The following is a 23,841-nucleotide window of genomic DNA, read 5'->3' as shown; positions in this document are numbered from 1 at the left end:
TACATATACATAGCCCTTAATGATTTAATAATTTGGGATCAGTTTACCTACAAGATCGTTTTTTCTTACATGTGGCACTTGACAGCTTTGATCGGTGGAATTGGCATCACTACAGGGGCCACATAATACCCTTCCTGCATTGGAACGAACTTGGTCATTTAGTGTGGCAGGGCAGAAAGAGAACTGAGATAATAAATCAAGTCACACTACCCTATACAGGTAGTGGTACAGGTCATATACCAGGGTAATCAAAGCAGTCTCTTTCCTTGATCTGAAGCCAGATTTAAATAGGTACAGAGAAGTATGTGAGTTTAATCATATTGTGGCTGACAGTCACTATGAGGTCATGAAATTCTTGTATTCAGTTGTTACACAACCAACACTTCATAATAGTGGCACTTGGTCACATCTTTGCAGAATTCTATTACTGTGAGAGGAAGACGAATGAGAAAAGAAGGTTGAAACGAAAATTGGAGTGCAACTATGTTAGTATTGACTTTTCTGCTTTGCAGCTGCTTACGTCAGTGTGATTCTCAACATCTATATTCATGTTAGTCTCATCAAGTCTGCTTAACAGGCGTTATAGGAACTTGCCAGAGATAATTTGGGGTATCTCTACTTGCTTCTCCCAACAACATCCATTCAGTAATCAAATTGTGAAGCAGATCACTGTATAAAAGTATATGGCCACCCTTCATATTTTGTGATGGTTGCAAAGGAATGAAAAGGGGAAGAGGAGAGAAAAGGCAGAAATTCAGACAGCCACTTGCCTGTGAATATTTTTCTCCCCCTCCCCCAATATGGCAAAGGGTTAGTCATAAGAGGCTGTTGCAGCAAAAATAATAAAGAGTCTTGTGCTGCCTTAAAAACTAACAGGTTTATCATAGCAGAAACTCTCATGGTCTAGAGTTGACTTCATCAAATCTAAATTATGCCACAATATAAATCTTTAAGGTGCAACAAGACTCTTTGTTTTACTCTCTCCAAAAGCATTGACTTCTTATTCTCATTTGCTTGAGTATTACTCTGCCCAAGTCTGGCAAAGGGAGCAAAGAAATTCAGCGGGAAAGCCTCCTCTTGACCTACAGGTCCCTAGACATCTATGCCCACCAGCCAGTTACTGGTAAGATCCTTATCCCATTCACTTAATTCCCTCCAGTTGCCAAAAATTGTGGGAGTAGAATCTAATAACAAGAACATCCTTGTCTGACAGGTGATAATTTGAAGCTTTCCTACGGCTATTACAAAATCTAGGTACCTTAATAGTAACTGTAAGTTATGTTTGATTTTGACAGGTTGAAAGGAATAATAGCTTATATTGATAATGTGATACCAGAAGAAGGCGTATTGCCTTCCAGCTCTGCTGGTGTAACCAAGAAACCCTACAGACTTTCCAAGGAGCTTGGAACAATTTTTATTGCAACTATTCCAGTCAGCATCTTTGCATTCATAGCGAATGTAATTGTCTTTTGGCTTTTCTGCTACAAGATCAAACACACTAACTTAACCCCCTATTTTTTAAATCTTACTATTGCAAATCTTCTGACAAGTTTCTGCAGTGCTGAAGTTGCTTTTTTATATTCTATAAATGTACGTCTAGTTTCTCCAATTCAACGTCTAATCCGGATGCTCTATATATGTGCCTATGACACCAATTTATACATCTTTACAGCTCTCACTGTTGAAAGGTACATCACTGTCTATTTCCCAGTCTGGTGGCAACATCACCGGCCTGAGTATTTCTCAACCATACTGTGTGTGATTTTATGGATGTTGTCTTGCAATCTGTCACTTCTGTACTTTTTTTTCTGCTTCCCAAAATTCTTCATAACCGCTAAGGAATTTGAATCTCAATGTGGAACTTCAAGTATAATATCCTTAGTAACTGAGGTGGTTTTTGTCCCATCCAGCGTGTTGTTTTTCTCTTTGGCCATTTGGATCAGAACCCTAAGATCACAGCAAAAGCCTCGAGAAAGACTTGACATTACCATTGTGGCCATAGCAACAGTGATTCTTATCTTCAATGTCCCAACCAGAGCTACATTTACTTTTTCATTTTGGAAACTCTCAGTAGATTTGACTACATTGAAAATCATTACTGTGTTACTGGATTCAATCTGCTGCAGTGCCATTGCTATTGTGTACCTTATTGTTGGATGCTGGAAGAGGTGGGATGCCTTAAAGTCCTTCCATATGTTACTCGAGGGAGCACTGGAGGATACAGAAAACATGCCAGAGTCAACCAAAACAGATGAGGTGCAAGCCTGAAAATATCTCTGGCATCAGAAGCCAACCCCCCCCCAACCCCCGCATCAGATGATTATAGAAAAACAAGGACATTCTTTCACAGTTCCAGAATAAATTTATTACGAATGCTTTGATGTTGTGTTCATTATTTCTAATGCACCCATCTAGGCCCTATACTAGGGCAATCTCCAGTCTGGATGGCTTCTTATGCAGAGCCAGTTGGTGGGCTGAGAGTCAAAATCAGAGGGCGGAGGTGACTGAGCCACCAAACACCGAGTTTGACATTTCTCAGTGTGGTCAATAAGCAGGGATCCTACAAAGGAAGCAAAAGTGCAGTCAAGGTAACTGGACAGCGGAAAAAGGCAAGCAGACAACCACTATGAAAAGGAGGTCAGATAGAATCAGAGAACTGTAGAGTTGGAAGGGACCACAAGGGTCATACAGTCCACCCCCTGCAATGCAAGAATCTTTTGTTCAACGTGGGGCTTGAACCCATAACCATGAGATTAAGAGTCTCATGCTCTACCAACTGAGCTATCACAGCTTCATGAGGTGGATGGGCAATAGAAGAGGAAAGCGAGAAGCCAGGAAGCCCAGAGAAAAGAAGTATGTTGGTGGATATATAAGTATATCTGGAATGACTGAGAACAGCATCCAGTACATACATCTCTGAGGAAAACCTTTGAAGCAAATGCTAGAGAGGGAGCCTGGTGCTGTCAATGCTGAACGGAACATTTTGAAGTGCAAGAGCTCACCATGGTATCTCCCATAGGCTAACCATGCTGCCGCCAGATCTGTTCATATAAACATCTGCATGTACATATTTTCCCCAACTCATGCAATTTGTTTTATGTGCCTGAAACTTCTGGATTTCTGTATGCTTGCTTTTATATGACTTTTGTGTTTTTACTGTTGCTTTACTGGCTTTAGGTTTGTGTTTCTGATTTAATATTAGATGATAGATAGATAGATAGATAGATAGATGATAGATAGATAGATAGATAGATAGATAGATAGATAGATAGATAGATGATAGACAGACAGACAGACAGACATGACACTACTTAGAGATTTATAGTTGACCCACAACATTGGGGGGTTGCGTTTTGGGGGTTGCACATAAAACTAAAATTATATATAGTTGAAACTACCCCAGAATTATCCCTGCATGAGCACCCCCAACCTTTCTGAAGCTGGAGGGCCGAGCAGGCTTTGCCTTCCCTATGAAGGTTCTGGTGAGATCTCATGGAGCCGTTCAAGATCTTGTGAGATCTCACAAGATCTCCCCAGAGCCAGCTTCCGGTTCCGCTCTGCCTTAATGGAACCAGACCCCACGACAGGAGGAGATCATTGGCAAAGGAAAAACAAGGCTGATTGAGGGTAATTCTCCTTGCAAATTCTCCCCCAGGGATGGGGGAAGTGGGCTTCACTCGCAGTCCGTCTCAGTACCTGGCTCTTGCTCTGACATGGAATGCGGGGACAGGGAGGCGCTGAGTGCAAAATCACTTTGCCTGGTGAAAACCCTCCAATGCTGCCATTAAGAAGCAGAGGTTCTCCTGTTCATTAGAACTTAATTGGACTAAAGTACAGGAACGTGCTAGAAGAGATGAGATCACAAACTGTGGAACAAAACCAATTGCAAGGACTTTAAGGTTTGAACTCGAGATAAGACTTCATTAGGTGTAAAAGATGTGAGGAGGGGAGCCTATAGTTCTTTATTTAAAGTTCTTTACATTTATGATTTGGCAACCTCCTCTGAATGTTAGTTCAAATTATATTTGTACAAGCAAGGATGGAAGAAATTGGATTATACATATGGAATATAACATTAAATGGAACTGTGTGTATTTAAAAAAAGGAAAAAGGGAGGGAAGTTCTATTTTGCAAAAGGTTTACAATGGAAACTTAGAGCTGACTCTTCCTCACCCTTTATTATTTATGGAGTGACTTGGAATTTATTTATAAGAGGACTTGGAATTTAATTTAATTGGAAGTATAATTGCTCATATATCCTCAGTTGGACAGAAGGATGAAAGGAGTCTGCAAACTGCCAAGGAATTGATAAGGTTCATTATTGAGTCATCTACAGTTCGACAGACCACTCTTCTTCCCAGGCTGAGAGGAAAAATGGTGAGAACTGGTTATTTATTGGGACAGAGTGACTTTTGCAGCTGTTGTTAAAGTTGCAAAACAACGAAGCGCGAGCGATGGAGAAATTTCTGGAACAACAATGGGATATCAGCTCCGCCCAAGGCATGACAGATAACAGCAACAACCGGGGGGAGGGGGGGGAGAAGAGAGACATAACATCTTACAAGGACAGGAAGAAACACAATGGACAGAACAATTGCCACACACAGGAAGAAAAAAGATATAGTTTGAGTTCCTCGCTTGCAGTTTTATAAATCATTTAATGTATCAACATGAATAGAAGTTATTAATACTGCAGTTGTTGTATAAGGGATTGTTATTATGATCAGAATGTATTGGAAATTAATAAGATTTTGAATGCAGAATTAAAGCAAATTATCAAGCCATCAATCTTTATCTAAATTATCAGTATTTGAACGATTGGTAATAATAATTGTATTATAAATTGGTATTCTTATAATGAGGCTATTATTGAATTGTAACTGAAAAGTAATAAAAATGTGCGCGCACACACACACACACAGAGAGAGAGAGAGAGAGAGAGTTCGCCCCAGAGCCTATAGGATGGCTTCCCAGAACCTGGTTAGCAAGGTGGAGAACTTAAAAGCTCCTTCTGTGGTGGGAAAACCAGGCACAGAGAGAGCTTTTAAGCTCTCCACCTTGCTTACCATGCTCTGGGAGACTCTCTTGCAGGCCCCGGAAGTTCTCACAAGATTTCACAAAGCTGTCCAAAATCTTGCCAGAGGCTCCCAGAGCTCATTATCTGCAGCCCTTCCTCATATGCCCCTTCCATGGGAGGTTTGGAAGGTGGCAAGAAGATAGCAGGCCTTTTCCTGTGATGGCCCCTGCATGGGAAATGCTCTGCCTGGGAAAGCACAACTGAAACCATTCTTATCTAGTTCTAGGTGCCAGGCAACGACTTTTCTCCCCCACTCCTAGGCTTTTGGACCTTAATTTAAAGAATATTGTGGCCTTTTTAGTTGGGCAGGGCTTGTAACCCTGACTAGGTCTCTGAGCTAGGGCTAAGGACAAATGCTCCACGATGCATCGTTCACCTGCCTTCTGCTGTGGCTGAGAGGTTAGAGAATTTCCATGTGCAATATGTGGACCGTAAGAAAGTTGTTTCCTTTCCCTTGGTGGAAATGGAAGCCTTCAAAACTTTTTTAGAAACTATGCAAGGAGTGGCTCCAGTCCCACTGTCTGGTATCTCTCCACCATTCAGGAACGGAACCAGTCCAGACGGTTGAAGAGGTTACGATGACTGATGATATGAAAAGATCTCCAGAGGACTGAGATAACAAACGAGGCAGAGGCGCTGGCTTCTCCAGTGGATGGGGGGGCGGGGGCGGGCTGGTGTGACATTATGCAATGTGGCGAGGAGCCGGGGTGGGGCCAAACACCCTGGCCCCCTCAAAATACACATTTGGGGGGCTCAAACTGCCTTGGCTCCTAGGAGTCGGTGCCTATGAAATGAGGTAACTCTGTTCTGTGAACTGCCCTGAGACCTCCAGGTATAGGGCGGTATATAAATTCGACAAATAAATAAATAAATTCAATAAATAAATAAATAAATTCGATAAATAAATAAATTCAATAAATAAATAAATAAATACTCTCTCTCCAGGTACACGTCATCTACCAGGGAAATCAAAGCAGTCTCCTTCCCTTCATTTGAAGCTATATGTATATAGGTACATGGTGATATCACTGTGAGCGTAACTATATCACACCTGACAGTAGTTGTGAGGTCATGAGATTCTAGTATTCAGTTTGTTACATAAGTCACACTTCATAGGAGTGGAACTGGTCATATTATGCAGAAACATGGTCAAAGAAGTTTGAAATGAAAATTGGAGTACAATCACGTTAGTACTGACTCTTCTGTCTTGCTACTGCTTACGTGAGTTTGATTTTTAAACACCTACAGTTCTGCTAGTTCCCCTCATCATCTATCTGTTTTGCAGGCCTTGTAGGAACTTCTCCAAAGAGAACCCAAACAGCGATCAGATCTTTAAGCAGTTTACTACATAAATAATATATACCTAGACTTTGTACTTTTGTGATGGGTAGGAATGACAGAGGGGCAATGAGAAAATCTTATATCTGCTATCGCAAAAAAAAAAAAAAAATCCTGAAGGAAAAGTTACAATATTTTTGTTATGGGGAAAATAAAGTTTCAGTAGCATAATAGAACATAAACTTTATTTTCCCCATAACAAAAATATTAAAATTCTAGTTGCTGCTAACGAGGGAGAAGGGGTGAAGGCGAAACTTTTATTATTGAACTATTAAACTGCATTTTTGTTGGAATCCATTTTGCTCAGGCAATATATGAAAGGCCTCCAAGTGGAGTTAGCTTGTTTTTGCAACTGCTCAGCATTTCGTTGAAGTCAGCAGTTGCTAATCTTAAAATACATATACAGTGGTATCTCAGGTTAAGTACTTAATTCGTTCCGGAGGTCCGTACTTAACTTGAAACTGTTCTTAAACTGAAGCACCACTTTAGCTAATGGGGCCTCCTGCTGCCGCCGCACCGCCGGAGCACAATTTCTGTTCTCATCCTGAAGCAAAGTTCTTAACCTGAGGTAATATTTCTGGGTTAGCGGAGTCTGTAACCTGAAGCGTATGTAACCTGAAGCGTATGTAACCCGAGGTACCACTGTACCTTAAAATGCCTTACTGTGGCTGCTGTGAGTGTGGAGGAAGCAATTGTCCCATCCCTAGCCCGGATGGGAAAAGGCCTAGCATCAGGGAGCAGGGTCCACACTTGCTTCAGGTCGTGGCAGATGTTCTCCTAGAGACACCTAGTTTGGTTGTCCTAGGGGATTTTAACACCCATGCTGACACAACCTTACAAGGGGCTGCTCGGGACTTCATGGAAAGCATGGCTTCCATGGGGCTGTCCCTGAATAAGTCTGGCCCAACCCATAGCTGCGGACATGCCTTGGACCTGGTGTTCATCTCTATGGATGTTAGTGATCTGACACTAAGTAAAATCAAAACTAAAGAAGTGCCATGGTCAGATCACTTCCTGGTGCATCTGGACTTCTCCATGACCCTTCCCCTCTGCAGGGACGTGTGACCGATTCAGATGGTCCACCCCCACCATTTAATGGACCCAAATGGTTTCCATGTAGGGTATGTTTTATCCCATGCTGATGGCATTTCAGCTGATTCCCTGGTGGCCCGCTAGAATGTGAAGGTAACCAGGGCTATTGACTGTCTGGCTATGAAGCGCCCTCTCCAATTGCATGGAGCCTAGACAGCCCCGTGGTTTTCCCTGGAGCTGAGGGCGATGAAACAATCGTTGAGACGGCTAGAGAACAGGTGGTGGAAAACTCATTCTGAATTGGACCGGAAACAGGTTAGAGCTCAATGTTGAGCCTACCAAGTGGCAATAACGATAGCGTGGAGGACTTTCTTCACCACCTCTATTGCATATGCAGAAAGTAGCAGCAGGAGACTCTTTCAGGTGGTTCGCAATTTAACAGAACCACCTTTGGCATCGGGGCCTAGAAAAGACCCCAATATCTCCTGCAATGATTTTGCAAAGTTTCTTGCAGATAAAGTCTCTCAGTTTCGGAAAGAGGTAGACTCCACCATGGGAGCAGGGCTGGAGTGGGGAAGTGCTAGAGTCCTGTCTAGTCAAGTTCCAATCTGTTACCTCTGAGGATGTGAACATGCTGCTTAGACAAGTGAAACCAACCACCTGTCTCCTGGATCCTTGCCCATCCTGGCTTATAAAAGCGGGCCGGGAAGGGCTGAGCGATGGGCTCTGTGGGGTGGTGAATGCTTCCCTCTGTGAGGGAGCCTTCCCAGCCGCGCTAAAAGAGGCGGTTATTAAACCGCTTCTTAAAAAAAAATCTTTAGACCCGGCTAATATGGCCAACTATCGCCCAGTCTCAAATCTTCCATTTTTGGGCAAGGTGATTGGGCGGGTGGTTGCTGAACAACTCCAAGCACGCCTGAAGGATGCGGACCATTTGGATCCCTTCCAATCGGGATTCAGACCTCATCATGGGACTGAAACTGCCTTGGTCACGCTGGTTGATGATCTCTGGTGGGCTAGGGACAAAGGTGAAAGCTGTTTCCTAGTTCTGCTGGATCTCTCAGCAGCCTTTGATACCATCGACCATAACATCCTTTTGCACCATCTAGAGAAGCTGGGAGCACTGTTATACAGTGGTTCTGCTCCTTTCTCCTGGGCCGTGTCCAGAAAGTGGTGATGGGGGATGAGTGTTCAAACCCCTGGGCCCTCACTTGTGGGGTCCCTCAGGGTTCCATCCTCTTCCCCATGCTTTTTAACATCTATATGGAGCTGCTGGGAGAGATCATCAGGGGAGAGGTCTGCACGATGCTAATGAAAGAGAGGAGGCGGACTTAGCATGGCTTTCCCGATCGGGGAAGGGGGCGGCTGCCGGGGACGGAGGGAGGCAAGAAGGAGCCATGTCTCTGACAAGGGAAGGCGGAATCAGTATCAGCAACAGCAACAGCTATTTTCAAATTCTTACTTTGAGTATTCTACCATAGGATAGTGCTTTGTCCCACTTAAACTAAGTATTCATATGAATTCATCTCTGAATTTTCTAAGATTTTGCTTGAAAAAAATGGTCCCCCCCCCCAATTATATTAACTGAGTCACTTAAGTCACTCCTTACTCATATTTTTGCTAAACTAAAAAGTCCTGAACGCTGCAACCATTCCTCATGGGGGGGGATGAATTCTGATATCCGCCTATTACAAGCAGCCAAACAAGGGAGAGCATAAATAAATTCAAAATTGGCAATTCTCTGCCAGATTTTGGGAAGTGGAATACTGAAAAACTCAATACCTTAATAATTACAAATTATATGTGATTTCTATAGGTTGAGAAGAAAAATGGAATACATTGATAATGTCATGATGGCAAAAGCAAACACCTTGTCTTCCCACACTGCTGGTGCACCCAAGAAAATGGTCAAATACATGCAGGCTTCATACTATTTCAGATTAAATATGCTGATTGCATCTGTTCCCATCTGCATTGGTGGATTAATAGCTAATGCAATTGTCTTGTACCTTTACTGCTGCAAGATCAACAAGCCAAAGTTAGGCCCATATTTTTTAAATGTGACCTTTGCAAATCTTACTATAATCTTGTGCAACCTTGAAGTGGCTGCTTTTTTTCTCGGAGACATGAAAACCCCTACAGTAGTCCAACGTGTAATGGAGATGCTTCATATTTTTGCATATGATACCACCTTATATATCTTCACAGCTCTCACCGCTGAAAGGTTTCTCACTGTCTATTTCCCAGTCTGGTGGCAACATCACCGGTTCAAAGATTTCTCTGTCTCAATGTGTGCGATTCTGTGGATGGTTTCTGGCCTGGAGTCACTTATGGCATATTTTTCCTGCTATCCAAGATATGAAACCGTTAATGTTAACACTGCCATCTGTACAATTGCAAATATAGTGGAAGTCATCATGGAAGCCATCGTTTTTTCCCCCAGCTTGTTGTTCTTCACTTTGGCCATTTGGATCAGAAGTCGAAGACCACAGCAAAAGCCTCTAGCAAGACTTGACATCACCATTGTAGTCATAGCTATTCTGATTCTGATTCTCAGTGTCCCAACTAGATTACTTCATGCTATTTCATATTGGGTGGAATCAATGAACTGGTATCTGTTGACGACCACTGCTCTGTTACTGGATACTTGCACCTGCAGCAGCATTCCTTTTGTATTCCTCATTGTTGGAAGCTGGAAGGGGCAGAAAGGCTTTGAACCCTTCTGTATGTTTCTTGAGAGGGCTTTAAAGGATACTGAAGACACATCAGAGCCAACAGCAGCGAACCAGGAGCAGGCATGACAATATCCTTGGCCTCAGAAGTAATTTCTTTTTAAAAATAAAATAAAATGTATACGTTTTATGGAGAAAAAACGACATTCCTTCCAAGTTTCAGAATAAATTTATTTCAAATACTTTAAGGTTGTTCTTTACATTGATTCTAACACACCCACCTAGGTGTGGCAGTAGGGCCACTCTCTCCTTTGGGTGGCCAACTAGGCAGAGGCAGCAGGTGGCCTGAAAGTAGAGGACTATAGTCAAAACTAGAGGGCAAAGCTGACTGAGCCACCAAAGACTGACAGTGATCACCATTTCTCAGTGTGGTCATTTAGTAAAGGTCCTCAAGGGAGAGCAAAAGTGTGGACAAGACGATCAGACAGTTGAGAAGGGCAAGCAATCAATACGAAAAAGAGGTTAGGAGTGGCAACAGAGGATGAAAGTGAGGAGTCTGGAAGCCCAGAGGAAAGAAAGAGACCTCTTGGTGTTATCACTGCTTCAGGGATAAGATCTTAAGTACAGGTGCTCACCGTAACACTTCCATTGCCATGCTATGATCAGTTCTGCTCCTGTATCTATACACACATTTGCATGTATAGTGGAACCTTGGTTTTCGAAAGTAATCCGTTCTGGAAGACTGTTCGACTTCCAAAACATTCAAAACTCGAAAACTGAATACGGAATCCTCAGTACAACAGGGAAACTCAAAATGGAAGCCACGTGGCATGTTCGGCTTCTGAAAATCATTCAAAAACCGAAGCAGTTACTTCCGGGTTTTCGGCGTTCAAAAGCCGAAACGTTCGACAACGGAGACATTCGAAAACTGAAGTTCCACTGTAAATGTGTGTTGTCCATGCATGTTCACGAAAAGGCTCATTTTGGGGAATTAGCAATACTACTCTTCAGATATTTGAGACTGTTAAAAACTTAAGGACATAAACTGAGCCTTCTGAATCAGGCCCACACCCCATCTCGGCCCCTTCGCATGGAAGCCAGCCAGGTGCCTGGGAGATGCCTTCAAGTTAAGGCATAAGCACAGCAGCATTCTCCCCTACTCGTTTCCAGCTAGTAGCCAGAGGCATAGTGTCTCTTGACAGTGAAGGTAGAACACAGACATGTAGCTAGGAGCCATGAATAGCCTTATCCTCCATTAATAGCCTTATCCAGCTGCACCTTTAACTCACAGATTAACTCACACCACCACCTTGGTCACTTCCATTGCCCTTTTCTGAACTGTTCCTGAACTGTGTCCAATTCCACAATAACCTTTTTGAAGTGAACTGACTGAATTGTACACAGTATTGCAAATGCAGTCACACTATAGATTAGGGTTGCCATGTTTCAAAAAGTGAAAATCCAGTCACAAAAGTTTTTGAGCTTATTTTAATAAAATTCATCAAAATCTACACTACCAGCATGGCTATGTCTGTAAGATTCTGGAGGTGTGGCAATCCTGCTATAGATTTGTATAACTGCATTATGGTATCAGCATAATTCCTTTCCATTCCTTTCCCTAGAATGGAATTCGTTGTTTTTTTTCCACAGCAGCAGCACAGCTTTACTGGTACAAAGAAATAATTGCACTGGCTTTAGTAAATCTGCTTCGTTTGATGAATATCTTGTGGATTAATATTACTGTACTTTCTTCAGAGAGTTTGCTTTAAGCACACAACAGCTACAATTATATTTACTTATAAATATTAAAGGCAGAGCTTCACAAACTAAGATTCACTGGAAATATAGGTCATCACTCTGTTTGATTTTGCATTTTAAATTTATTTGGTTTTGCATTTTAAATGTTTTTAAAAAATAAAAAAATGAATTGAGTTTTTAAAGTAGTATCATGCTGATATAAATTGATTTAGAAGCAACACAAGCAGCTCTTTGGCTTGAAATGCCACTTGTGTAACAAACTGAATGTTGGAATCTCATGACCTCACAGCAATTGTTAGCCAAGGTGAGCATTAGCTCATCTGTGATATCATTCTGTATCCATTCCAACATTCAGTTTGTTACACTTCACAATAGTGAAGCAAGTCACAACTTTGTAGGAATGTTTTCTGTACAGAGCAGAAGTATGATCAAAGAAGGTTGAAGTGAACATTGGAGTGCATCTACTGGTATTGTCTTTTCTGTCTTGCAGCTGCTTTTGTGAGCTTGATTCGTAACCATTACATTTTTGTTACTGCCATCATTACCTAACTAATTAACTTGCCAGACTTAATTCTGATTCTATGTGGCCTATTTATCCTGAGTATCCTGTCAGTGAGGGACGCGGGTGGCGCTGTGGGTTAAAGCCTCAGTGCCTAGGACTTGCCGATCATCAGGTTGGCGGTTTGAATCCCTGCGGCGGGGTGCGCTCCCGTTGCTCGGTCCCAGCGCCTGCCAACCTAGCAGTTCGAAAGCACCCCCGGGTGCAAGTAGATAAATAGGGACTGCTTACCAGCGGGAAGGTAAACGACGTTCCGTGTGCTGCGCTGGCTCGCCAGATGCAGCTTGTCACGCTGGCCACGTGACCCGGAAGTGTCTGCAGACAGCGCTGGCTCCCGGCCTATAGAGTGAGATGAGCGCACAACCCTAGAGTCTGGCAAGACTGGCCCGAACGGGCAGGGGTACCTTTACCTTTTTATCCTGTCAGTGACCAGATAGTTAAGCACAGGCACAGGCAAACTCGGCCCTCCAGATGTTTTGAGACTACAATTCCCATCATCCCTGACCACTGGTCCTGTTAAGCTAGGGATGGTGGGAGTTATAGTCCCAAAACTTCAGGAGGGCCGAGTTTGCCTATGCCTGGTTAAGCAGATCACTGCACAAATAATATGCCTCCAACTTTGCCCCTTTTTGTTGGTGGAAGTGGCAGAGGGGCAAAGAGAGGAAGATTTAAAAAGGCAGAAAAACTGATATCTGTTAGTCATTTGCCTATCAGCACTTCTCTCCAAAATTACAATGGGAAAGTCATAAGTCTCTTGAAGCAAAAACGCATCATAGCTATGTGCTTTGCTAAGATTGTTTAGTGGGGTGGAGTTCCCTCAGTCCACTTTGATTCCAATCCACGATGTAAGTCAGTTCTGAGAGAAGGTAAAGCCAGGATCACTCAGATGTCCTTTAGAGAAGCCTTCCTCGGTGACCTCCCAATGTTGTTTCACCATAACTCCCACCTTCACTGACCTCTGGCCATGTTTCCTGGGCCAATCTGGGGCCATGTTTCCTGGGCCATGTTTCCTGGGCCAAGTTGGAGACCAACATCTGGGGACACCAGGTTGAGGAAGTTTCATGTAAAAGTATCTGTGCTAGGCATCATCCCATGTGACCACATCTTCCATGGCCTCAGTGCCAGTTGTTCCTGCCGATCCCAACAGCTTAACAACAGAAAAGGAATAGTAGTCACATGGACACATAACAGGCCTGTACTGCAGCAGCAATAATGACTATGCATCCAACTACTACATGAAGGCAACTACTCCAGAAATTGGAAAATGTCCTGGTCCAGTGGGGTTACTAGACCTTAGTACCATCTCTGATGGATTCTACAAGTGGTGTCCTCACTTTGAGATTCCATCCAATTGTGCCACCTTGTGCCTGAACAAGATTTGTCTGAGCAATATTTTGTGATTATCTTGGGATATGGGATCAATTGACCAGCAGAGGCCAAATTTGTAACTAGATTCTTGAAAAATATCTGCTATCCAACGGGTGTGCAGAATGTCAGAAGCTGCTGGAATCTGTGGATGGATTAACGTCCAGAGAACTGAAGCAGTAAGTCCAATGTTTCTTGAACCATTACGAGAATAACAAAATCATGGTATTCTTTCTCTCTCAATTTGATTACAATAGTGCAGAAACCATATCTCTGTTAGTTGCTACCTATGATTGCACACATCAGTCCCCTCCCCAACAGAATATCCAGAGCAAAACAGGTTATAAAAAAACATCCATGGTACACTATCCAGCATTTATCATTTGAAACACAAACACAATTTAAAACTCTGAAGAATTCTAAAAAAGTCAGTATCAAAACTACTGTTATAATATGTTAGATTATAGAGTCCTACAGCAGTCAGGATACAAACAGCAATCTAGATTGCTATGAAATAACACAACTTTTGAATTTCTTTCCCGTTCTATATACTCAGCCACCTTGGAATTAACCATTCTGGAAATACTATTTACAAAGAAAGAAGTAAAAAATAATTAAGAATCTCAGGAAAAACAAAGCACCTAGTCCAAATTCCCCTCTAAATTTCTAAAGTCCTTGTTGAACAACTGGCTATCCTCTTCAAAACTATGTTAAATGAGTCACTTGAAATTTCGTAAAGACCAGATCTGAGGCAGTAATCGCAGTAATATCAAAAACAGGTAAATATCAAACAAATCCAAGCTTTTTCTGTCTAATTTCTCCTTCTTAATCAAGACTACTCATGAAATAGGGCTGCACTGCATTAATGAGCTGAGCTTCTGAGTACTTTGTGTTAATCTTTTTACATTACCTTTGGGGATGGGGGATAATACACAACAGTGATTACTATGTGCCATGAGAATGCATTCTTTATACCAGGCAGCAGGGGGGTCTCTGACGCTTGGGCCTTATTATCCCTGTCACAGTTCCCAATTTGGCCCACAAGGTCATTTCCCCTCAACCATGCCCACCGTCTCCATGCCTGAAGTCATATGTGACATCAAGTGTGGGCAAGTGGAAATGAGCCCTTAATGTGCTCTCAACAATTCTTTGGCAAGGAGTGGCTCACTATCAGCACCTGTTAGCTGGCCTACCAGTGCTTTCAACAGACAAACCTGAAGGACATGGTCTTCCCAGACAGGGATGGGGAATGTTTAAGCCTTCGCATTTTGTTTGACCACAGCTTCCATCAGCCCCAGCAAACATGGCCAATGATTAGGGGTGATTTGAGTTGAAATTCAGCAAGATCTGGAAGGCCATGTGCTCTCCCTCCCTGTTCTAGGGAATATCCATGGGGGTGATATGTGCTAGACCTTTCTGTAGAAAGAGTGGGTGGAAGTCCACAACAGATTTTATTGTGGCCAGACATTCTCATTACAGTGGTACCTCTGTTTACGAACTTAATCCATTCCAGAAGTCCGTTCTTAAACGGAAACCATTCTTAAACCGAGGTGCACTTTTCCTAATGAGGCCTCCTGCCGCTGGTGCCCTTCCACCATTCAGCTTCTGTTCGTAAACCAAGGTAACGTTCGCAAACTGGGACACTACTTCCAGTTTTGCAGAGTTCGTAAACTGAATAGTTCGTAATCAGGGCTGTTCTTAAACCGAGGTACCACTGTACCTCCAAATGGAGGCTTATATCCCTCTTTTACAATCCAGTACAAAGCAGCCAGACAAGCGAGATCATAAATTCGAACTGGGCTGTTCTCAGCTGAAACATAGGCAACTAGAATATTGACAGGCAGGTGGTCCTTTTCAAAATTTCCTACCTCTGTTACATAAATATCAGCACCTTAATAATTACAAGTTGTATTTGATTTCTACAGGTTGAGAAGGAAAATGGAAAACATCAATAATGTCATGATGGCAAAGGCAAGCACCTTGTCTTCCCACACTACTGATGCATGCAATAATACAGCCAAATACATGCAAACTTCATACTTCTACAGATTAAACGTGCTGGCTGTATCTATTCCCATCTGCATCGTTGGATTAATAGCTAATGCAATTGTCTTGTGCCTTTACTGCTTCAAGATCAACAAGCCAAAGTTAGGCCCATATTTTTTGAGTATGACCTTTGCAAACCTTATTGTAATCTTGTCCAACCTTGAAGTCGCTGCTTTTCTTCTCGCAGGAGTGGAAACCCCTTTAGTGATTCAACGTCTAATGGAGATACTTCATATATTTGCATATGACACAAATATATACATCGTAACATTTCTCACTGCTGACAGATTCCTCATTGTCTATTTCCCAGTCTGGTGGCAACATCGCCGGACCAAGCATTTCACGGTAATGATGTGTGTGATTTTGTGGTTCGTTTCTGGCCTAGAGTCACTTGTGGAATATTTTTCCTGCTATGCAACAGTCAGTACTTGGGCTTATAACACCTGTAGAACTGCAAGCGTGCTGGCACTCATCATGGAGGTCATTATTTTTTCCTCCTGCATTTCCTGTTTCTCTTTTGCCATTTGGATCAGAATGCAAAGATCACAGCAAAAGCATCGAGCAAGACTTGACATAACCATTGTGGCCATAGCAATTCTTATTCTTTTGCTTACTGTCCCAGTTAGACTTGTTAATATTATTTCACTTTGGGTAAGTGCAATAGATTATTATATGTTCTCTAGCATTAGTCTGTTACTGGATTCTGGTACCTGCAGCACCATTCCTTTTGTATTCCTCATTGTTGGAAGCTGGAAGAGGCAGAAAGGCTTTGAACCCTTCTATATGTTTCTTGAGAGGGCTTTAAAGGATACTGAAGACACATCAGAGCCAACAGCAGCGGACCAGGAGCAGGCATGACAATATCGTTGGCCTCAGAAGTAATTTCTTTAAAAAAAAAAATGTGTATGTTTTATGGAGAAAAAAACGACATTCCTTCCAAGTTTCAGAATAAATTTATTTCAAATACTTTAAGGTTGTTCTTTACATTGATTCTAACACACCCACCTAGGTGTGGCACTAGGACCACTCTCTCCTTTGGGTGGCTACCTAGGCAGAGGCAGCAGGTGGGCTGAAAGTAGAGGACTATAGTCAAAACTAGACAGCAGAGGTGACATATGTCAGGGCAGGTGCCAGGAGCAGGACAGCAATAACTCACATGGTTAACTCTCTTCCAAGAAACAAAAAAGCTCAGGAGGCCAAGCCTAGTGACCATAGCAACTCTTTCCAGTAAGTCTAACTAAACGTCTCCACCTTCCCCAGGTCCTTCCCAAGCAACCTGAGACTCCACTGCCTTGTCTTTGTTCCACCCTCTTCATACGTCTTCTGGTTCTTAGTGAGCCAGGGGGAGGCAAGCTGGTCACAGAAGGAGGGGGAGACCCCCTGGCTTCTTCAGCAATCAGCCTCATCTCTGCCTCTTGCCCTCCCTTCCTCTCCAGCCTTTGCTTCTGCCTCTGATTCTGGATTGCTCTCTGACATAAGACCCTTCCTGCTCACTAAACCATGTTATCTCTTCAGTTTCTGACAACTCCTCCACTCAGTCTTCTCCCTCTGACCACTCTTCCTCGTCCCACAACGAATCCCCTGGATCAGAGTCTTCTTCCCTTTGGGTTCCCCAGATGGTGCCTCCCACCGTTCCTCTGCATCTAGCCTGTCCATCACAACAGATTAGTGGGGGCAGAAGTGGCTGTGCCGCCAAAAACTGAGCGTGACCTTTCTCAATGCAGTCATTCAGTAAGTCCACTTACCTCGTAATAGGTGCAGCAGTGTTGTGGGCCATCCGCCTCCTTCTTTAGATCTGACAAGGGGCTGATTCAGACTTGATGTAGTGGAGGGCTCCTGGCAGGCGGGAGGCCAAAAGGGCCTACTCACCAGCAAGAAGTTTGAATCTAAGCCTGCTGCCAAATTGGCCAATGGTGAGCCGGTTTAGGGACAGATGCTCATGCAGTGGGGGATGGGACCCAACTGAACAGCAAGCTTCACTTGGGTCTGCTCCTCACATGAGGCCCGCCTCTTCCTTTGCACATAGTTCCTTGTCAGATCTTGCAGCAAATGGAGCTGTGTGGGCCACTGTAAGAGGCCAAAGACAACAGTGCCAGAAGAGGCTGAAGATCAGTGAGAAACATCCGAGGAGTGGGGAAAGCAAGTGGCAGCAACCAGCAGCTCCAAGCTAAATTGCCACAAAGTCAAATTCACACCCAGATTTCAGAGTGCCTCCCGGTTGCCAGTTGAGGTTTGCATGTGGATTTGCGTTGGCTCGTGAAGGAATCCGAGTGGGACCATTTTGTGTTGGTCCACCTGTGCCATCCATCACCATGTGGTTTGGTGAGGAGCTCTACTGCAAGCACTATTGTGCTTCAGGTGAACTGAGTGGTCATGTGATGCATTTTCCTGGAACGAGCTTGGTTAGTTTTTTTCAGCATTGCTCAACTAGCCATCTAGGAGCCTGGGTTTATAGCTCCCCCTTTTTTCCTGAGCTTATTATTTTTTCCTGTGTTGAGCAAGTAGCCATCCGGCAGCCTTGGTTTATAACCCTACCAACACCTTTTCTGTTTCGGCAGAGACTGAATAGCAGGGTGATTGGTTTGTTCGCAGCATAACGCGGGCTACCATCACTGGCTGCCCCGAAGCAAAACTAAGAAAAAGAATGTTTCTGGGGGGCAATGAAAGGGTTTTCACCTCATAGGCTTGCCGTGGCTGTTCTGATGTCAGGACTGCTTCAGTTTGTATTGGTGAATACAGATCTCGGGAATTTATGGTGCTTGTTGGATTCTTGCTCAGTTGCTGTGGGGGTGTTTAATCATTCTAAGCAAATTTAGTCTGTTGCCATTGAATTTTGAGCAGCACAGTGTTTAAGCAACATGTTTGCAAATGACAAAATGAGTTATAATTGATTCACCAGGCTACTGTAACTTCCTCTATCTTGAGCAGGGATTGGGATTGGGTGGAGTACAAGAACTGCAGCTGTTGACTGGTGTTTGATGCAAAGGATTTTTGTGGTCATCCGGTTTCCCCCAATGAATTGTTGTTTGTTTGGTGCAGCACTTGGTTCTCTCCCTTGAATGAAATGGAAATTTGATTGCTAGTTGTTTTCCCCTCCCCCGCTTGCTCAGTTGCTTGTGTCCAAATTAATTCAACAGTTGATCCTTTGTGCTGCTAGATCTATCAGTACCCTCATTCATCCTAAAATTAATTTTTTAAATTTAAAATTTTTAAATTTAATTAACTCACAACTAGTTTCTCTCATACTCCTGTATTCATGCTGTTTGGTGGGTGCGCCTCTTTATAAAATGGTGATCAGGCACATTGAGGCGAAGTCCCTAGACCCATGGTTCCGAACGTGGGGCACACACCCGCCCCACAGGGGGGCAATTTGGTTTTTAAGGGGGGGCAATTCAAGAATGAGTTATGAACAGTGAATGGCCTTTTAGGCTTCCTCCACATGAATAGTTCACTTTTTGAATAATAAGAATTATATGTCATGGGGGGGGGGAATCAGGATATTAGAGGTGCTTAGGTGGGCATGGCCCAAAAAAGGTTGGGAGCCACTGCCCTAGACCTGAACTATTTAAGACTGCACACTATGGCAGTCATCAGTCCTGGACATGGTGTCTGGGATGGAAGATAGGGGAAAGTGATCACTATCACAACATGGCTCCTGCAACACCAAGTAATAGCTATGGAACAGAGGTACCTCTATCAGCTTTGGCTGATACACTGACTGTACCTACTACTGGAATAAAGAAACCTATCCATCCATATTTGCAATATAATCCTGGTCATGTTTATATGGAAGCAAGTCTCGTTCTGCTCAACTGGGTTTGCTCCCCAGTAAATATGTTTAGGGCTGCAGCCCTCATGACTTTCAGATTGTAAAGCTTGTAACACATTCTACATGAGGCTGCCCCCCAAGATGGTTCAAAAACTTCAGCTACTGCGGAATGCTGATACTTATTTATTAATAAGTATGGAATGTTGTGTCACATCTATTTTGAGACATCTGTGCTGTTATTGCCTACTAGTCTTCTACCAGTCATCTACCTGGACAATCAAGTCAGGTTCTCTGTCAAACCCAAAGCAGATGCGAGGTTGAAATGGATCCAGAATGATGCCATGGCGCACATCACCAGACTATGGCTAACAGTTGCTATGAGGTCATGGGATTCTCATATTCTCTTTGTTACATACAGCACACATCATCATAGTGAGGTGGGTCACGCTTTCACAACTCCTACAGTGAGCGGAAATGTAACCAAAGAAAGTTGAAAAGAACCTTGGAATCATACTAGCATTTATTTTTATTTCTTGCAGTCATTCACTTCAGTTTGATTTTTTAGATTTTCATTAGTTTCATTAGCTCTTCATTTAGCGGGAATTCTGGGAACTTGCCTGTTTCATAATTCTGGCTATATCTGAACTGATCTGTTTTTCCTGTGAACAAGCAGCCAGCACAAATAATATGCCTCAATCACCTGTCTTATCATCATCATCATCACCCTTATAATATTTATTTATGTCCCACTTTTTTCTCAGTCCAGGACTCAAGGCAGCATACACAGGTAAAACAGAACAAGCTACAAACAGAAAAGGAAATCATTAAAATGGAATTATAAATACCAATAGTATTAAAATAATATAAAAAGATGCATTAAAATACTATGGCTCAGGCTTCCACAACATGGTGCCCTCCCAATATTTTTTTTATATTACAGCTTCCATCAGCACCAGCCAGCATGGGCAATAGTCAGAGGTGGCAGTTGTAGTCCAAAACATCTGGAGGGCACCAGGTTGGGAAGGTGCCCTGGTCTCTCTGTTAAAAGGGTGTCCATATGATAGCTTCCAAGCGTCTTTTCATTCTTGTAGGGCACAATCGGTCATCTAGTTTGCTAGGGAGCCAAGGGCGATGAAATGGTTGGTTTGCAAGGGGGAGGGGGAAGTCTCAATGTGAACTTGACAAAACACAGGCAGAGCTTATCATCAAGTATACTCTGTACACTCTCAAAAAGTTTTGCAGTGGTCTGTATAACAAAACTTGTGCAGACCGCTTCACAGAGGTATCGAGCATGCTGTCAAGTCCTGTTGTGTGCCGCTGTACAGTTCCAGCTGTTCCAGCCTGAGCTTTGAACAAGGTGTCTGAATGGATCCAGCCTACCACAGGGCTGCTCAATTCCTGCCTCTCTTCTCTTCTTACATCTACCAGGGGACTGTGGCTCCAACAATCTTAAAATAAATGGTTCTGAGACCACTACTAAAGAAATTCTTCCCGGACTCTGAGACTGGCCGCAACCACCACCACCACCAAGTTGAAATGCCTTGTGACTGCACAGTTCCAGCCTCTGTAGGAAAACACCTATTACATGGATCCATTTTAATTGGCTTTCTTGACTGAGTTTGACTCAGAAACTGTTTTGTTTGCCCTGATGAATTAGCTACACCAGTATATGTTGCTAAGATCCACAAATGGAAGTTTGAGTTCCAAGGATATAATGAGACATATCATGCAGTTGTCTAGTGGAAAGACCCTGCATAACATCCACAGCTTGACAAAGGAAGTCAAGCATATAACTATTGTGATAGGCAGATTTTTCCAAGGCCTATTGGAGATTATGTATATCAACTAGGAAATGTGCACAATTCCTTCTTCATGGGCAAATCATGTGTACATTCTCCATGATGCTTGATTGTTATGTGCATTAACTACTCAGCTTACATACTCCTTAACAAATGCATCAGAGCAGTTAAAATAATTTGTGAGGTATTTTAAAATGCTGCATGAATCTGAAACCCCTCTTGCTGAAATAATACAATGTTAGTTACAATGTTAAGTTTCAGTTTGTCAGCCTGGGGTGGATCTACACAGAGGGGGGGAAATGCTATAAATAAGTCAGAAATTAGACCCTTATAACAACAACAACAACAATGGAAAAACACATATATAAATTTCCTGCTCTCTCGCACCATCTCGTGTTGCATGTTTATAGCACATTCAAATTGTTGTTTCTTTATTAATGTAGCTGAGTCCCTGGTTTTGTTCCTGAACTGGCTCCAAACACTGGTTTACCACATCCACTGCTTCTCTTGCATTGGATGACAGGAACAAGAGTTATGAGATATCAGACGTGTCTAAAGAGCCAAGGCTTATTGTAGCAAAAGAAGGCAATGAAAGGCTACATCACATTTTGTAGACTTCAACGATATCCCATGTCCCCTAAATTGAAGGTTTATAGGCCCCTGAACAATCGAGTATTAAGCAGCCAGTGAAGAAGAGAAGGGAGATCATTCCCTGCAAATACTAGTGAACATTATAACACAAATGTCTTTGTCAGACAGGAGATCCTCTTGAAACTTTGCCTCCTCTTTTACAATATTTCAGCACCTAATAATCACACAAAATGTGTTTCATGTTGGCAGGTTGAGAAGAGTTACTGAACATACTGATCATCTCATGCTGGAACAGAAAAACAATCTATCTGCCCATGCCGCTGATGCAGAGAACGAGAATGTCAGCAATGAAGGCAACACGAAGGAAACAATGATAATCATATGCATTCCAATCTGCATTTTGGGATTAGTTGGAAATGGAATGGTCATTTTGTTTCTTCGCTATATGATCAAGAAGAATAAGTTCAATGTGTATGTCATGAATATGGCTATGGCTGATTTTATTGTTGTTCTCTATCTATTGAGTTATTTTGCATTATTTGTAGAACCAGCTCCTATCAATGCACACACTTCACGTTTTCTAGAGATAACATATATTCTTGGACGCAACTCTAGTTTCTATATATTAACAGCTCTCTGTGCTGAAAGGTATCTGTCACTTTTTTCCCCTGTCTGGTGTCAACATCACAGACCAGAGAACTTCTCAGCTATTGTATCTGCCATTCTGTGGGCCTTCTCGTGCGTAATATCTTTTGTAGAAGAATTTACATGCTATCCAAGATTCTATGCACTTATGAATGAAGACACTTTCCCTTGTGATATTGCAAAAACAATTGAAGCTATCACCGACTTCCTGATTTTTGTGCCCATCATGGTCTTTTGTACTGTGGCCATTTTTATCAAAAAGCAGGAGAAAACACAAACAATGCTCGACAAGACGATTGCAGCGACAGTTATTCTGTTTCTAATTTTTGATGCGTCAGCTAGACTTTTGGAATATATAGACTACTGGCATGATGATGTAGTAGAAATACCAGTGTTTACATTCTCTGTGTTATTTGATTCCATAACCAGCAGCATCAACCCTTTTTTATATTTTGCTATTGGATGGTGGAGCAGGCAAAATGCCTGGGAAGCCTTAGAGATTTTTGTAGAGAGAGCTTTGAATTATGAAACAAACACAGAACAAACAACACAAGCAGACGAAGAGGAGACTTGAAAATAGCCTCACCTCAGAAACCAAACAACATTCCTCATATAAAGAGGAGTGCTGACTTGCATTCCAATCTCCAGAATAAATGAATTACAGATAATTTATCTTGCTGTTCGTCACTTCTATCTAACCCACCCAAGATCTACAGCAGAGTCAACTGCACCTTTTATTTGAGCCAGAGGCTACTTGTCCATTTCTGCTATGTCAGGGGGTCAAGAACAAGGACGTTGAAGGAGAGGTAGACCTGTGGAAGGTTAAAAAATGTTAACCTTACCAAAAAAAACCTTTGAAGTGTGTTGCAGTGATTGGACGACTACAGAATGAGACTGAAATCTCAAATCACAACATAAACTTCAGCAAAAGCCACAGAAAAGAAGGATCAGAGAGTAGCCGATATATACAAAAACCAGAAAGAATCATAGTGGAGGAGAGGAAAGGAGGAAGGGAGAAAATTTATGGGCAGGTATCTACTGTCTGAAAGACCACAATTATTCAGATTGAGATACAGCTGGGAACAGAGAATGATGGACTGTCTTCTAGCAAAATCTTAATACAGAAATACACCCCTCCCTATCCGCTACTTTACAATGGCCTGCTCTTCCATCGCACTTCCCACATTAGG

The 23,841-nt window shown here is 42.6% G+C and overlaps 3 protein-coding genes across 10 annotated transcripts in view; 2 read left to right on the top strand and 1 right to left on the bottom strand.

Moving 5' to 3' along the window:
* Window positions 1-23,841, bottom strand: part of PNLDC1 (PARN like ribonuclease domain containing exonuclease 1) — a 46,525-nt gene that overhangs the window by 3,070 nt on the left and 19,614 nt on the right. Inside the window, exon 20 of one of the 3 annotated variants that reach the window (XR_014546173.1) lies at window positions 2,146-2,211. The gene's annotated coding sequence lies outside the window, so the exon portion shown is untranslated. Of the gene's footprint in view, window positions 1-443; window positions 2,561-23,841 lie in introns of those variants that run through there. The other 2 variants (XR_014546174.1, XR_014546175.1) reach the window with 2 other exon arrangements.
* Window positions 410-16,813, top strand: LOC310759070 (proto-oncogene Mas-like). Of its 5 annotated transcripts, XM_083605921.1 has the most exons (5): window positions 410-485; window positions 4,265-4,377; window positions 6,194-6,298; window positions 9,264-12,344; window positions 15,727-16,813. In XM_083605921.1, exon 4 carries the CDS (start codon window positions 9,277-9,279, stop codon window positions 10,246-10,248), a length of 972 nt encoding a protein of 323 aa, XP_083462047.1. In that variant the 5' UTR covers window positions 410-485; window positions 4,265-4,377; window positions 6,194-6,298; window positions 9,264-9,276; the 3' UTR covers window positions 10,249-12,344; window positions 15,727-16,813. The 5 variants fall into 5 exon arrangements, with proteins under 5 accessions (XP_083462047.1, XP_083462046.1, XP_083462048.1 ...); XM_083605920.1 differs by lacking the exons at window positions 410-485; window positions 4,265-4,377 and having other exon boundaries at window positions 6,153-6,298; XM_083605922.1 differs by lacking the exons at window positions 410-485; window positions 4,265-4,377 and having other exon boundaries at window positions 6,153-6,298; window positions 9,264-12,375.
* LOC310759073 (mas-related G-protein coupled receptor member H-like) lies at window positions 20,280-23,835 on the top strand. Of its 2 annotated transcripts, XR_014546187.1 has the most exons (3): window positions 20,280-20,403; window positions 22,256-23,430; window positions 23,473-23,801. XR_014546187.1 is itself a non-coding variant. In XM_083605931.1 (2 exons), exon 2 carries the CDS (start codon window positions 22,290-22,292, stop codon window positions 23,223-23,225), a length of 936 nt encoding a protein of 311 aa, XP_083462057.1. In that variant the 5' UTR covers window positions 20,280-20,403; window positions 22,256-22,289; the 3' UTR covers window positions 23,226-23,835. The 2 variants fall into 2 exon arrangements, 1 of the variants encoding a protein (XP_083462057.1); XM_083605931.1 differs by having other exon boundaries at window positions 22,256-23,835.

Source organism: Podarcis filfolensis (genome assembly GCF_964270895.1).
Source record: "Podarcis filfolensis genome assembly, chromosome: 3".
Classification (NCBI taxonomy): Eukaryota; Metazoa; Chordata; class Lepidosauria; order Squamata; family Lacertidae; genus Podarcis; species Podarcis filfolensis.
This window is presented reverse-complemented; position numbering and strand designations above follow the sequence as displayed.